This window comes from Haliotis rubra, unplaced genomic scaffold (assembly GCF_003918875.1).
Source record: "Haliotis rubra isolate DU_JTF1 unplaced genomic scaffold, ASM391887v1 Scf40, whole genome shotgun sequence".
Classification (NCBI taxonomy): Eukaryota; Metazoa; Mollusca; class Gastropoda; order Lepetellida; family Haliotidae; genus Haliotis; species Haliotis rubra.
The window spans coordinates 2,355,556-2,373,341 of NW_025767080.1; the positions used below are offsets into that span (position 1 = coordinate 2,355,556).

Sequence of the window (17,786 nt, forward strand, 5' to 3'; positions counted from 1 at the left end):
GAAGAAAATAGGCCTGATGACGTTACTAATCCTGATCCACCTGCTCAAACTGAACGATTTGCGAAAATAGTTTCAGAAGATGATATTTTGCAACGCATTGCTGATGCTGAAAGTAAGAACACTCGAAATAACACAAAGTGGGCGATGCGTGTTTTCGACCAATGGTGAGGATCCCGACAAAATATTTGTGTGCCAGAGATCAAAGACTTTACATCCGCCGATGTTAACAACTATCTGTCCAGGTTTGTGTTGGAAGTGCGAAAGGTAGATGGTTCAGAATATCCACCCAAAACCCTCTATCTCTTAGGTGCCGGTTTGCTACGTCGCATGCGGGAAATGGGAAACATCGGCGTTAACGTTTTGGATACGAAAACTCTAGCGTGTCAGCGTTTCCGACAAGTTCTGAGTACCGAGATGCGAAGATTAACAGCAAAAGGGATCAGCACAACTGTTAAACAAGCTGAACCCATCAGCGAAGGAACTGAGAAAACATTATGGGATAAAGAATTGCTTGGGGATAAAACCTGCCAAAGTCTCCTGAACACAGTGTTCCTCTACAACTGTAAACTTTTCGACTCCGAGCCTGTGATGAACATAGAAGCCTACAAGCTAATCAAATTTTGGTCGGGACTGATCAGATCGGACCATATATCGAATTTCGTGGAACTACAGCCAAAAAATACACTGGGGGTTTGGCACACCGGGCAGTCGAGGCAAAAGTATTGCGTCACCACTCCACTGCAGACTTACCACGCCTGTATGAACTGTATCTATCCAAGATGGACAACAGTGGGCGGTTTTACAGGAGACCCCTTTTGGCTAAAGGAAATGACAACATTTGATTTTCCAGTCAGGTGATTGGTGTCAACAAACTAAGCACTTTAGTGAAGAATATGTGCACTTCCGCTGGTATTCCTGGCTACTTCACAAACCACTCCGGGAAGCGCACGTGTGCTACATGTTTGTACCAAGAAGGAGTAAAAGAGCAGGAAATATTGCAAATAACCGGGCACAGAAGTGCTGAGGCAGTGAGAAAATACAAGCAACCGTCACAGTCTATGTTGTCAGCCATCGAAAACAAACTGGATCCACCTCTTGCACCTAAACGAATGAAAATGGAGCCCTCTGCCACTGTAAACGCGACGTCGCAAGTCACGGAGACGGCGGCGTCCACACCATCTATTGTGTATCAAAACTGTATCTTTAACTTTTAATTCCAGATTGAAAACAAACTTGTGTATCGGAACTGTTTCTGTAAATTCAATTCAAGATTGAAAACAATCTAAATTTTAATTTCCTTGCTCTTTTTGTAGTTCAATACAAATGTTTAAAAATGATGTTCATTTTTTCCTAAATAAATTTGTCAACATTGTGCTTGTTTTTATGTTCTACAATGTATCTCAACTTCTTTCTGGCAAACCTGTTTACGATGACGTCATAGTTTCGGCACACGAAAGGGGGCGGAGCAAGCATTATCCAGTGAGAATCAGTAGGGCGAAACCATGTAGTAACTAGCAGGTTACAACATGGGCAACATCAAAGAGACCGCCACAAAGCCATGGTACAATCCCAAATATAACGTGTTACATATTAGAAGTAAACATGAAATCTTTTTTAGCAGCTGGTTTACTGATATTTTTGCCTCTACATCTTGATTCATTGGTCGGAGTAAGAAACATTATAGATTATTTCTCTTTCAATTATTTTGTTGTTTCTTTAAAGAAAGGGTGCATGGGATGAAAATATAATTTATAAATGTATGTTTTACTTTGCATTTAGGCTAAACTGAAAGGTTTTCCATCCATCATTAACTTATGGTGTCTCTAAGACATGCTCACAGATTTCCAGTCTAATGTCAGTGGCCATATTGAACATGCCATTTTTCACTATTACTTGGCTTTTTCTGTATGCTATGTAATAACATTTAATATGCCAAAGGTATGTTTTAGAAAAGTTACTCGAAAATTTATGTATGTTTTATGAATGACATATATAATACATTGAAGTTGTGTTATAGGTGAGGACACCAGAAAGACCTCGGACCCCAGTGATCAGCGACTCAGTCATGTCCAAAGACGAGAAACATGGTCGGCCGTCAATGCATGGAACTGGTTTAACAATGAAGGTGGGGAGAAAGTGCTCAGTGATGATGATGATGATGATGATGATGATGATGATGATGATGATGATAATGATGATGATGATGATGATGTTGATTTTACTGTGTGTTTATAATTCAAAACCACAAGACTGAAAAACACCAGTTGGTGCAATTGCAGTAAATGATGAGTGTGTAAATACTTAGGTTTTGTATATACAAGGTTCACACTGGCTTGAGAAGGCCTTGAGTGTGAATCCAATGTGAAAAGGCCTTGATTTTAAATTTGATGTGAAAAGGCCCAAACTCTCAGGGTGAGGCACCAAATCGCCAGCTCACAAAGTCTGACCCACTCAGCCACTGTGGCTTCCATTGAGGGGATTAGATCGCTGACTTTGTGCCCTGGCGATATGGTGCCTGACTCTGAGTGTGTATAAGGTTCAAATCCTGGATGGCACTCAACCCAACCAAAGTACAGTGGAAGCTGTGTAAACCGGCACACATACGGGCTTGAGAAATAATCCGCTTTAGGCAGCATACTGGATTGTAGAGCTGACACGGTTACCTACGACTAGAACTGAACCAATTTTTTTTCACTTTCATATACATTGTTGTATAACGTGGTTCTCTAAATTTCTCTCTCAACTCACTAATTACATGTACAAGTATCCCATATTGAATTAAGATTAAATTATCTTTGTCGGCAAGCATGTAGTTACAACGCAGGATTAATTGGTGACAATACATATCCAACCAACTCCTTACCACACGCCGGCTCATTTCATGCCGAGATCTTTAATTGAGACAGCTGCCGGATTGCAGAGCTTTTATATGATGATAAATGTACTAGCCACGGACCGGACTGAGATTTTATGCCGGTGTTGCCAACTTGCTTGATTGGACAGCTGCTGGTTTTGACAGCTTCCACTGTACTAGAATCTGTACTTTACTAAGAGAGTGCAATCCCAAATATAACATGCATTACATTTGACCTCTTTCTGAATGGAACTGTGTATTCATAACTATGATATTAACAAGTTAAAATGGTGATCCCTTTGAATTCATTATAACCATAGTTTAATGTATTTTGATAAACAAATATAGCCATCCTGATGTTGAATAAACTAAAAATGCCATAATGAATCTTTGAAAGCATGCTTTGATTTTTGACAGATTTGATAATATCTATGAAAAGGCCATGAGTGTGATTGCTCAACTTGAACAATGATATGCTAACACAATGTTTTGTATTGTATTTCATATTCGTGTCACCAATATCTGATGCCCTGATACATGTTGCAAATAACCTTCACCTCCCTGCAACCTACTGTGTTGATGATGCTGTTCCTGGCTGCTTCCACTCCTGCATGACAACATCTACTACTTGCATCACTGCACCTTCTCCATTCTTGTGCTTCTGTCATCACATTTACCCAACAACTGATCATCTTCGCTTGTGTCTGAAAATAATGGCTTAATTGCATGTTTCTTTTGCTTATGAACATTGAATGCACCTTTCATGAATATATAACTGTATTCTGCCAAATCTGTAACATTCCCCTCACAACCTTTTCGTCACTACTAATACAAATTTAATTATGTGTATGCTGCTTTCTAAAAACTATGTATTATTTATGTAACTTGTTGCTAATACCAATATGCTAATAACTGATAACTGATGCTGATAACTTACATATCACTGTGTTGATAACACTTCTCACACTATGTTAATTTATGTTTATGATTTCAATGTCATGTCATACCATCGCCACTAATGTTTAAACCACTGCTACCTTCATCAATGCCACAATGTTGTCAACCATCCTAACATCTGGATGACATCGACGTTACTAATGTACATTGGTACTACTTATACTGACACTGATACGACCATTGTTGCAAACTGACATTGTGACAATCGATCTTAACTTGTTATTAATGTTATTAATGTAAACATTTGTAACACTGGTACATATATGTTGGTATGCATGTTTGTACTCACATTTATTCTCACATGGACACATTGATATTCACATTGATACTTACATTGACAATTTGATGCTAACATTTTCACTCACACTGATACTCACATTGACACATGCTAATATCGACACTTACATTAAATCTCACATTGATACTCACATTGACACATGCTAATATTGACACTTACATTGGTTCTCACATCGGTACTCACATTGATACTCACATCGATACTCACTCTGCTGTGTGGTGGTTGTTGGGACGGTACTAACATAACTTGCGGTGCCGCTGATGTATCAACCCACCCTGCATGCTGCCGTTTTGTTTTGCCACCAGTACCGACGCAAGCCATTCAAATATGTCCCTCGTATGAAAGTTGTGTATCTTGCCCTGCAGGGAGCAAAGACTATGGGCCGTGTGGCTGACAAATCTGTTGGACGAGTGGTGAGTAAATTTTGTATCACACATACAATAATTAATTGTCTATAATGACATGTTTCTTGGTTTTTGTATGCCAACAGTGCAATATTGATACTGTTTGTATGACAACAGTGCAATAATGATACTGTTTGTATGACAACAGTGCAATAATGATACTGTTTGTATGACAACAGTGCAATAATGATACTGTTTGTATGACAACAGTGCAATAATGATACTGTTTGTATGCCAACAGTGCAATAATGATGCTGTTTATATGACAACAGTGCAATAATGATACTGTTTGTATGACATATGTGTATGTTAAGGTATGGGAGTTAAGAACACCTTTAAATTAAAATCACTTTGTACAACAGTACCTAGGGCAATAACATTACTGTTTGTATGAAAACATGGAATGTCGATACTGTTTTTACCACAGCATTGAATATCGATACTGTTTTTATGAATGTCTAATTGAGAAGGGTTACTGGTAGCCAGCCCAGTAGTAACCATGCAGAGTTGCAACCCTTAGGTGTTCCAGGATTTGCTTGCTGTGGTTTGGAATCTAAGATTATGATTATATTTTGTCAGCATCAAACCCTTTTGAACTTAACCACCCATGTAAATATAAGACCTTGATGTTATAGGCCTGCCCCAAACTTGCTGACATACCAATATGTAACAGAAACAACGTGCTCAGTCCAGCTTAAATCTGTCACTTTGAGAATGTCCTCACAGAGTTATATGTCATGTTTCTACAGAGACCTATAATACCAGGTATGATGTTTACTGAATTATACAGCGGATCAACCTCCACTATACAGGCTGTATATATCTTCATTCTTTGGTTCATATATAATATTTAGATTTTTCCGAATTGGCTTCATGTCTCATTTAAAAACTATGGGAAGGAGAGTACCTCATCATGGGTTTTTTAGGTACATACCTTTTTGGGAAAGTATTTGAATGAGTTTTTGAGTTGAATGTGATGATGTTGCATGATATCATGAACCTTGCTTGCAAGTATCTATCCTATGAATAACTGATGGGTTTTATACTCTAACCAAAGTAATAGTCTTTTATGTTACATAAAACTCATCAATCTATTGAAAAATATTGTACATTTAGGGGGTATTTAGACAAGGGATACTACTTATTCAATTTTACATACAGGTGTTCCAAGTTTTATTTGTGACAGTACACAACAAACAAATATTCAGTAGCATTCATCTCTTCTTAAAATATGAAAGGGCTATGTAATATGTTTGAATGACTGTTTTAGTACTGTGCAATTGAAACGAAATCAAAATGAAGACATGATAATGAATGCAGTATTTTTGATAAGTGAATGGAGATATATTACCCTGAATAACAGGGGATGGTCAGGTGAGCTAACTGCACGCACTCATTAACACACAGCGTATTGGTCTTGGGAAGAGGTCACTCGCCCATTGTGCGAACAGAACTGGATTGCAATAACGCACTGGTATGAGAAAATGATGTAACTTTGATGCACAGTTGCTTGTGTGAATTCTTAATGACTGAATTGCTTATTCTGTTTCATCATTATCCATTGCTTTGTGTTGTAATTTTTGTCAATGAAAGACTTATATGCTATTAATGATAATAATACACTACAATATGAATAAAATCACTGCTTAGCACCCATACAAATACTTCTATAAGATTACACTCATGAATTCATCCTTTGAGTTGGGGGTAGCTAAAAACTATTTACCCCAACACTAATTTTAGCCCTTGAATCCCCTTTTTTACAAGGCTTAGTCATATTCCTTAACAATCCAAGTAAAGACTTCCTTTGTGAAGGTACCCCTTTCTGATCTTTGGAGGTACTTCATGGTTTGGTGGACTATTTTACATGTTTTGACAAATGTTTTCAAATGTTATTAAAAGTAAATCAATATTTCATCAAATGTTTTGTGTTTCACTCATGTGTGCATGATATGTTTACATTTGTTTTTCCTGTGCTAACATTGTAAGATTCTGGAAGATAAGTACAATTCAGTCATCAGCTGGTCATATCGGAGAGTTGGTGTGTTGTTGCATGGTGTTTGTATTTGTTGATGTTGTGTGTGACTTAATATGTAACGCAATCATTACAAACAATACCCTAGTTATCCAGGGTGTTTTATGTCTACTGTAAGATACATACCCTGGACACATATGTAACCACAGCTTGGTCTAGTTAAAATGACCATATCGCCAGGTACTAAAATATATTATCTATCCATCCAATTTAAAGGCAGTCCTTTCATGATTCAAACAGACAGCAATAAACATGGTCAAAATCATCTTGTCTGCCATCTATAGATGCATCCTCCATCATTCCCTCCTCTCCCCTCTTAAGCACACACTGACAGAAGGATGTAATTAGTATTAATATCAATCACTGGATTGTCTTGTCCTGTATCTTATTAAAGGGTGCCATCATACCTTTTGCTAGTAGTAAACAACAAGTGAAAAAACAAAATTAAGAATCAATAAAAATTTGAAAGACTGGTCTTGGTTGTCTCCCTTGACTTGTAAACAGAAGCAGCTCACCCAGGCCTGACCAAAAACATTGCAAACATAGACATCTTTTTGCTTTAAGTTGTTTTCTTGTTTTGTTTTCAGTGTTTTGAAATAATAGGTGATATTTTTTATTTGCTGTGTTATGCCTCCTGCCTGTTGCACAGAAGCAGGGAAATATATTGAAGAAAAGTCGGATGGTATGGCATTGTCGAATAAGATGGACAACAATGTGTTTAGACAAAACAAATTACCAAAGCACAAAAATCCTGAAGTTATTTATGTGGTTTCTTTGCAAATATACTAATGATATACTAATAAAAATATTTCTACTTGTTATTGATAACAGCTGTGGATTTGTTTATTTCAGGTGTCACCCCTCAAACTTCACAATAGACGGGGACTGAATGGTAGGCCTCCTGGGATTGGTCCATCTCCAAACCAATCAGGCTTCAGTAATTCTATATCTCCCTCCCCCAGGAGGAGATGACATGGATTGGACAGCCATTTGATGACATCCTTTACAAATCACTGTCTGTAGCGATGTCGCCATTCTGTAGCAGTACCTCTGAATCAGCATCAAACACAACAACAGTGTCAGCTTACATGGATGATATGGAAATTATCATCATAGACTGGGTTGAATAGCAATACAGTTTGATCTTTTAGGGAAAACATTGATTCAAATTTCCAATTTAAATTGTCTGTCGGACCACAGGAATTTGAAGGTTTTATTAAAAAATGAAATTATATTCCCTTTTTAATTACCAGTATAAAACAAATATCCTATCGGGATTGAAATGAGATGGCAAGGAATAATATCCATGGCATAAAATTTCAGACTTTTAATCAGAACAGGATTCCTACAGCCCGACAGACCACAACTGATGCAGAATAAATAGGCATTTGTGCATTTGTCTTTTGCAAACTCCATGTTTGAAAAAAAAGTTATCTTATTTTTAATAACTCTGGATTATATTTTTGTAATTAATATTCTATTTCTGAGCCCCTCTTACATACTGAAACAGACACACAGGGTAGTGCTCAGCCCAGATCTGATGGGAAAAGACAGACAACTTTAGAAGACACAAGCAAGATTATACATGAGTTCAAAAAGCTACCATCATGAATATTTATTGCTGCTAGTGAGGTTCATATTGCAGGTGTGATATTATGGACTCAGATATTTTTTTTGATTTAACATTGACATGGACACTCTTCGCTTTTGGTTTCACACACATTCTGCACTAAACCGTAAAGAGGTTTAATATCGACACTTCAAAACATAAATTTAGGTAATCAAGAATTGTTATATTCATTAAATCAAGATCACTGAGCTTCAGAAATCGACATATCTACATTAACTAGATCGTGGTACAACGGCCACTTGGTATATAACTTAGCCTCAAAAAACAACAAATCTGGAAAGAAAAAGTAGAAACATGCTTTTCCTGAAGCCGAGTTTCTTTAGAAGATTGAATTCGTTGTCAATGACCTAATATACCCCTTGTTAATCTTTTGTAGGGGGCTGCATTGCCAAGTCATCTGAGGTCATGCTGTTTGCTCCCCAAGGCATGACAGGAGATTTTGGGATACATTTTTAGGGATATATAATTTGTTGTGTTTTTGACCTGCCCGTTCATGATATGTATTTTATCAGTTTGAAGGACTGTTAAATAAATTGGTTAGACTCAAAGGGCTTTTTTGCATAAGATTCCAACATTTCACATATTCAGGAAGGGCAAGAAGCCACTTGGTACAGCCAGTCTGTTTCATTAGATTTGTAATATTATGGAGGAAATATGATGAACAATGTAAAGCCTTATTAAGTTTTGAAAAGTTCTCAAGAAATAAGAATAGATTTTTAATAACAATTTTTTTGTAAATCTTAGATGATTGACAAGTGTATATTAAGTGCTTTGTTTATGCATTGTGTTATTACTGTGCAATATTTAGGATTGATCAAAATCAGTATTTCTCTATGAGTGAAATAGTTGGACCCTTTGCTTTTCACAATTAGATTTTCACCACGCTCATTCTACCTGGGAAACTGTTATTAAGTATCCATGTATATCTGGGGCCGTATTTGCAAAAATTAGTCTTAAGTGTAGAAATTACTGAGAAGTTTGTGAGAGTTACATACTGCTGCTATAACACAATTTTTATGCTTAACTACTTTAACACAATACTGGATACATCACTGCTTTAACACAATACTGGATACATCACTGCTTTAACACAATACTGGATACATTACTGCTTTAACACAATACTGGATACATTACTGCTTTAACACAATACTGGATACATTACTGCTTTAACACAATACTGGATACATTACTGCTTTATCACAATACTGGATACATTACTGCTTTAAGACAATACTGGATACATCACTGCTTTAACACAATACTGGATACATTACTGCTTTAACACAATACTGGATACATCACTGCTTTAACACAATACTGGATACATCACTGCTTTAACACAATACTGGATGCATCACTGCTTTAACACAATACCGGATACATTACTGCTTTAACACAATACTGGATACATTACTGCTTTAACACAATACTGGATACATTACTGCTTTAACACAATACTGGATACATCACTGCTTTAACACAATACTGGATACATTACTGCTTTAACACAATACTGGATACATCACTGCTTTAACACAATACTGGATACATCACTGCTTTAACACAATACTGGATACATCACTGCTTTAACACAATACTGGATACATCACTGCTTTAACACAATACTGGATACATCACTGCTTTAACACAATACTGGATACATCACTGCTTTAACACAATACTGGATACATCACTGCTTTAACACAATACTGGATACATGACTGCTTTAACACAATACTGGATACATCACTGCTTTAACACAATACTGGATACATCACTGCTTTAACACAATACTGGATACATCACTGCTTTAACACAATACTGGATACATCACTGCTTTAACACAATACTGGATACATTACTGCTTTAATACAATACTGGATACATTACTGCTTTAACACAATACTGAATCCATTACTAAACACAACACTGGATACATTACTGCTTTAACACAATGCTGGATACATTACTGCTTTAACACAATACTGGATACATTACTGCTTTAATACAATGCTGGATACATTACTGCTTTAATACAATACTGGATACATTACTGCTTTAACACAATAGTGGATACATTACTAAACATAATACTAGATACATCACTGATTTAACACAATACTGGATACATTACTGCTTTAACACAATACTGGATACATCACTGCTTTAACACAATACTGGATACATCACTGCTTTAACACAATACTGGATACATTACTGCTTTAACACAATACTGGATACATTACTGCTTTAACACAATACTGGATACATTACTCCTTTAACACAATACTGGATACATCACTGCTTTAACACACTACTGGATACATCACTGCTTTAACACACTACTGGATACATCACTGCTTTAACACAATACTGGATACATTACTGCTTTAATACAATACTGGATACATCACTGCTTTAACACAATACTGGATACATTACTGCTTTAACACAATACTGGATACATTACTGCTTTAACACAATACTGGATACATCACTGCTTTAACACACTACTGGATACATCACTGCTTTAACACAATACTGGATACATTACTGCTTTAATACAATACTGGATACATCACTGCTTTAACACAATACTGGATACATTACTGCTTTAACACAATACTGGATACATTACTGCTTTAACACAATACTGGATACATCACTGCTTTAACACACTACTGGATGCATCACTGCTTTAACACAATACTGGATACATTACTGCTTTAACACAATACTGGATACATTACTGCTTTAATACAGTACTGGATACATCACTGCTTTAACACAATACTGGATGCATTACTAAACACAATACTGGATACATTACTGCTTTAACAATACTGGATACATTACTAAACACAATACTGGATACATCACTGCTTTAACACAATACTGGATACATTACTGCTTTAACACAATACTGGATACATTACTGCTTTAACACAATACTGGATACATTACTGCTTTAACACAATACTGGATACATCACTGCTTTAATACAATACTGGATACATTACTGCTTTAACACTATACTGGATACATGAATCTGGATACATTACTACTGGAACACTGCTTTAATACTGGATACATTACTGCTTTTAACACAATACTGGATACATTACTGCTTTAACACAATACTGGATACATTAACACAATGCATTACTAACAATACAATACTGGATACATTACTAAACACAATACTGGATACATTACTGCTTTAACACAATACTGGATACATTACTGCTTAACACAATAATGGATACATTACTGCTTTAATACAATACTTGATACATTACTGCTTTAACACAATACTGGATACATTACTGCTTTAATACAATACTGGATACATTACTGCTTTAACACAATACTGAATCCATTACTAAACACAACACTGGATACATTACTACTTTAACACAATGCTGGATACATTACTGCTTTAACACAATACTGGATACATTACTGCTTTAATACAATACTGGATACATTACTGCTTTAACACAATACTGGATACATCACTGCTTTAACACAATACTGGATACATCACTGCTTTAATACAATACTGGATACATCACTGCTTTAATACAATACTGGATACATCACTGCTTTAATACAATACTGGATACATTACTGCTTTAACACAATAGTGGATACATTACTAAACATAATACTAGATACATCACTGATTTAACACAATACTGGATACATTACTGCTTTAACACAATGCTGGATACATTACTGCTTTAACACAATACTGGATACATTACTGCTTTAACATATTGCTGGATACATCACTGCTTTAACACAATACTGGATACATCACTGCTTTAACACAATACTGGATACATTACTCCTTTAACAATACTGGATACATCACTGCTTTTACATATTTGGTTGCATTGTTATGTCCGTACAATGTTTAACAGGCCTCAATAAATTAATTATTTATTTACAAGATTATTTTGTCGAAAGCTGGGACTGTTATTAATCTTTTTAATATTAAATTATTTTCACATGAAAAAACATAACTCATTGTTAATGAAGGCTGTTTAATGTCACTTTTAATCAGCTCTTTTTTTTAAATAACAATACATATAGCCATTTGTTTTGTATTAAGTGATAAAATAAAACTTGAGTTTTCAATGTATGATAATGAAAACTACATAATAAAAAATATTTAATTTTCTGTGGTAAAAAAAATATGCTTTTCTCAGTGAGTGACCAGCATAGTTGACAACAAGAGAAAATGTCAGTGTGCAAATTCTGAAACAAATTCAGAAATGCAATAAAGATGTTACTGACAAGAAAGACAAATATCCTCCATGTATTTACTGGTAGTTTTATTAAATTTTAAGAGTTTTGGCTTGTTAAGGAGATTGTTTTTCTTCACTAGGGAGGTTTTTGTTGGATTTTTTAGTCATGAAGCAATTGCCACAGAAAGAGGTGATAGCTCAAAGCTCAATTTATGGCATGCATTATTGTGTTTGCAGAATATTGAGTTATTGATTCCATAACACTTTGTTTTTTATATTGTTGCTGTAAAATAATTATTTATTACATTGTTTTCAGGCTGTATTTATTGTAATGTTGTTGAAACAGCCTGAGTAATTTCATTCAGTTGGGTTAATTTTGTGAATGTTAAAAACCACACACATTTGCATATTTGACGTTGAGTTGAAAATTCACCTGCTTACTGTACAGCATTATTTATTTGTAAATAATTTTTAAAATGTATACGTAAAAGTATTTTGAAAACAATGTCCTTTTTATGTCTCAAGGGATAAGGTGTGACAAAAGACTTTCTACACAGGGTACCTGCTGTCATTAAAGTGCATGATTTAAGAAATTAAGAAAAGTTTAATTATGTAAGATATACATTCATTTGAATGATTGGACACAAACACTGTAAAGAAGACCTTTTGTAACAGTAAACAAGAGCAGCCTTGGCACCAAGCTTATAGTGTTTGATGTTGAGGTGCATTATGAAGACATCAGGTAACTGAACAATCTTGGCTCATGCATTTTGTCTTTGAGTTGGAAAAATCTGCTTTTGTAAGTCACTCTTTGTTCAGAACAGAAACAAATGGTAAAAAGAGGTATCACCCAGACATTTGAACTTTTCTGATAGCTTTCAAGTATTTTAAAGTATTCTTGTAACCTTAAAATGAGACGTTCTAGTGAGCTCAGAGGACCTTTGTCATACCTTGTGTCTGTCGGATCTGTGATATGAATGCAATATAAGCATTAAGCATTTATGTGTGACTTACTCTATATACCATGTACTGCCTCTGTACAGGTGACAACGTTTTGAATGATAATAGGCAGTCCAAAGTTAATGTTCACAAAGATATATGCCAATCTTATAGGTATATTGTAACATTCATTCAGACATCATGAGGTTTAAAGTACTAGTTTGTTAGTCAAAACCAATCAAATTTTACCATGTCAATATACCAATTATTTGATCAGAAGTTAATTTATTATGTATGTTATATTTGAGGGTAATTTGCTTTATTGCAATACAATCATTAACAAAGTCGCAAACAATTATTGTTAAGAATATTTCCTATTTACATTTTTGAGGGGGCATAAAAGGTTGTCTGTAAGGAGAGACATAATGTGAAACAAAATATTTCGTACTGAAGTATTTTATAATAAATATATATTATGAATTGATTTTGGGTGTTTGTTTTATTCCACCAAATATAACTGATAAAAACAAATATTTCTCCTATTGTCAGCAGCGCTTTGAAGGCATTTGTGATTTGGTGAATAATTTTCGACTTAAACTATTTGAATTTATGTTGGACTTTGATTCAAACAGGCAGGAATCTATTTGGTGTTTATGAGTGATGTCATATATAGCTGGAATATTGATGAAGGCCGTGTTAAGTCATAAACAAACAATTATCTGCCTTCGTGGTCAAGTGGTTAGAGCGTCTGCTCGAGGGCGGAAGGTTAGCCGTTTGATCCCTGCCCCCTCATACCAACAGACGTTACAAGATGGTGCTTGTTACCTACCTGGCGCTCCGTATTAGGGTATAAGACAAGGACTGATCGTCTGGGACAACGTACTGTATCACCGTGGGGTGTCTATGCTGAACAACGGATGGTATCTCAGTGGCACGCGCACGCACACACACACACACACACTCTCTCTCTCTCTCTCTCTCTCTCTCTCTCTCTCTCTCTCTCTCTCTCTCTCTCTCTCTCTCTCTCTCTCTCTCTCTCTCTCTCTCTCTCTCTCTCTCTCTCTCTCTCTCTCTCTCTCTCTCTCTCTCTCTCTCTCTCTCTCTCTCTAACCGCCTCCGTGGTGTGAGCGTCCGCCCGCAGAGCGGTTGGTCGCGGGTTCGATCCCCGACCGCGTGATACCAAAAGACGTTAAAATATGGTACTTGTTGGTCTCTGCCTGGCGTTCGGCATTAATGGGTACAACAAGGACTGGTCGGCTCGGAGTCAGTATAATGTGTCTGATTGGGGTACTCATGCTTCACTGCGGCATGGTATCTCAGTGGGCTAGCACTATAAAACCAGCTTAAGTCTGGGCTAGTACAAGCAACCGCACATACACACGCATGCACGTCGTCATATGAGCGAAATATTCCCAAGCACGACGTTAAACCCAATTTCACCTCACCTCTCTCTCTCTCCACTAACACACTACATGTCGCTACGTCAGTGCAATCAACGTAAACGCGATGTTAACCCCGTTTCAGCTAACTTCACACTACTTTGGAAATATCTACGTAGCGTAATACACAACAATTCGATATGTAGCATCTTCAATGGCATAATTACCCTCAAGATACTGGACAGCACTGGGTGAGTGTTATCATTCATCGGATGTACAGGCAGGAAGTAATCCCAAAGTACTGTTCCAAGAATAAACATTTTCAATAAAAAGTCTCTGTTTTATCGTGTTTTGTAAATGCAAGAAAATGTCGATAAACTGGAGGGACCTGAGCGGGAATTTCCTTCATCCATGCAGTGCCTACTTGCTCTTTTCAACTCACACTCCCAATTAAATCTGACAGGTGTTTCCCGGTTTCCAGAAGTGCTTCAGTCACCAAATATGGCTGAAAATCAACGCCACCGCCCCAAAACTATTGGTTTTACACGACAAATATGTGTTGTTGATGCTGTTGTTGCTGTTGTTTAGCTCTTTCCCCGACACCATTTCTATTCCCTTCTTATGTTAACCTTTCTAATGAAGACAAAGGCTGAATGACAAAATGTATTGTTTTACGCCGCTTTCAGGGGTGCGTGTACGTACGTGCGTGCGCGTGCGCCCCGGACGAATACATTTCCGCCGTTGTTTCCAACCAAAAAATTGTAACAGGCGAAAGTAAACAGGCTTTCCAAAATGTAACTTGTGACGTAATTTGTGAAACTTTGTTTCCAAAATAAAATAAAGCCTGAGGAAGCAATGCTCTGTGACGTAAGAATTGCTGGTTTATCGAGCGTGCCTTAGCTCCTGTCGGTTTTCAAAATGGACGTGTTTGGTTTTGATAAAGATGATCAAATTCGCCAAAAGTTAACATGCAGCTTTGTTTCGTATCCAATCGTTTATTAAACAAACAATACAAAATACGAAAGCCATCCTATATACAAAATGAATTCCTAAAGGCAAATAAAGAAAAGGGTATTAATTCAAATAACTACCGCGTGTTCTTCCTGATGTGGATCCCTATGAAGACTTCGCGACCCTACCCTAGACTTCAGCCTTACACCAGTAAATATCACAGCCTATCATCAAAATATATGAGCACTATGAAATATATAATTACACATACATCATTCATAATAACAAATATAATATATATCCCGTAAATGGCTACAAACTGCATTAATTATGTCTCTCCCGAATAAAAGATTATAAAAATTTACATGTACAATTACAAATATAATTATCACATCAGCTATTACCGGAGTCTCCAAAAATACAAGTATACTTGGCCCTATACTTTTCAGAAATTTAGAAACATACCATAAACTACCTGTTTCACCCTGCTTCACAAACCGAACGTATTAAGACTTAAATCGTTGACTGTAACGTACTTTTGCGGAGGAAAGTTGCACAGTTGTCCTGACAACCATATATCAGAGGACACCGAATTAAACACCACGATTCAATAATCAAACAAAAAAAGTTAGAAATAAGGAGTTGGGGAAGTACCATTTCGGGCCTTGGTTAATTTTGCCCTTTCTTGTGACTGTGGGTTTTGAAATCGTTCAAAGTGGAATCTTCCAAAAAAATACCCAACTCAACAAAAGAGTGATCATGTAAACAGCAACAGATTGGGATGAACGTTCTGTCACGTAACCTGTGAACATAAATAACAGTGAACATATTGCACAGAGAAGTCAGTTCTTTTCTGCTGGGGATCCTTTCCCATCAGATTTCTTAGCCGCTTCCTCGGCTGCTTTCCGTTTCTTCTCTTCCTTCTCCATCTGCCTCCTTTTGTAGGCTTTCTCTCCTTCTAATGCCATGTTTTCAAGGCTCTCCACCTTCAAAGCAGTCTGTAACCACATGCAACTCAGGACAGCTACAATATCAGGCCGACACCTGTATTCGTATTGGAAAATCCATAGGACAAGTGCCTTGGATGCTTCTGTTACCTTTTTGTACTTCTGCCAGGGAAAATCCAATCTTCTCTGTTCGTCCAGAACCCCGGAGTTTCCTTTACTTTCATCAAACGGCATTTTACCAGTGATGAAAATGTATAAGATGACTCCTATTGCCCAGATGTCGGACTTCTTAGGTTCGTAAGGTTCTCCTTTGAGGATTTCTGGAGCTGCGTACGATTTGGAGCCACAATACGTCCTGCTTAGGTCCTTCGTACAATCACCTTTCACAAAACCGAAATCACAGAGTTTGATGAAGTAGTTTTTGTCCAGGAGTAGATTTTCTAGCTTCAGGTCCCTGTGTGTGATGTTTTGATCATGGAGATAACTGACTGCGTCGCAAACCTGGCAAATCCAACATTTAGCGAGAGGTTCGCTCAAAGCGCCTGATTTCTGAATGTAACGCAGGACGTCACCATTCTCGGAATATTCCAGAATCATATATATGCGTCTCCCATCATCGAACATGTCCATCATAGTGACAATGTTCCTGTGACGCATTTGCGGCCATATATCTAGTTCTCGCGGCAGGAACTTCGATTGGAAATCTTTTGGAGCTTTTAGACGATCAACTATTTTCACTGCAACTTTTTCACGTTCTTTTGAAAAGCAGTAGGCTAATTTTACCTTTGAATAGCTTCCACTGCCCAAAGTCCGTCTGACCAAATATCCTTTTCTTGCAAGAATTGCTCGGTATGTCGGTCTGTATGTTACCGATTCTGTTTTCGATATCTGTGACCGTTTGCACTCCACGGGTTCCACTTCTGCTTTCATAACCTGAAGCTCTGAGTGAAGATTAGACATGTATTTCGTTTCATCACTCATATCTAATCGTGGACATTTACTGGGCAACATTTGAATTCACTCCTGCCACATTTACACTTTCCAGAGCTTTTTCTATACTCTCCAACGGCAGCCTGTTTGAGCGGAAGTGTTGCTAACTGTGACGTCATAATGTCGTGACGTCACGTTGCAACAGA

At 36.8% G+C, this 17,786-nt stretch overlaps 2 protein-coding genes across 2 annotated transcripts in view; one reads left to right on the forward strand and one right to left on the reverse strand.

Annotated features, from left to right (window-relative positions):
- LOC124287341 (WD repeat-containing protein 64-like) overlaps window positions 1-9,284 on the forward strand; it is a 73,696-nt gene extending 64,412 nt beyond the window's left edge. The window contains exons 29-31 of the mRNA XM_046723839.1: window positions 2,018-2,125; window positions 4,475-4,522; window positions 7,401-9,284. Of these exons, the coding sequence (XP_046579795.1) occupies window positions 2,018-2,125; window positions 4,475-4,522; window positions 7,401-7,520 (276 nt within the window). The 3' untranslated portion in view covers window positions 7,521-9,284. The remainder of the gene's footprint in view (window positions 1-2,017; window positions 2,126-4,474; window positions 4,523-7,400) is intronic.
- Window positions 9,285-16,108: 6,824 nt separating this feature from the next.
- On the reverse strand, window positions 16,109-17,737 carry LOC124287402 (testis-specific serine/threonine-protein kinase 2-like). Its single transcript, XM_046723936.1, has one exon. The coding sequence runs from the start codon at window positions 17,659-17,661 to the stop codon at window positions 16,546-16,548; it is 1,116 nt and encodes a 371-aa protein (XP_046579892.1). The 5' UTR covers window positions 17,662-17,737; the 3' UTR covers window positions 16,109-16,545.
- Between the last annotated feature and the right edge of the window lie 49 nt (window positions 17,738-17,786).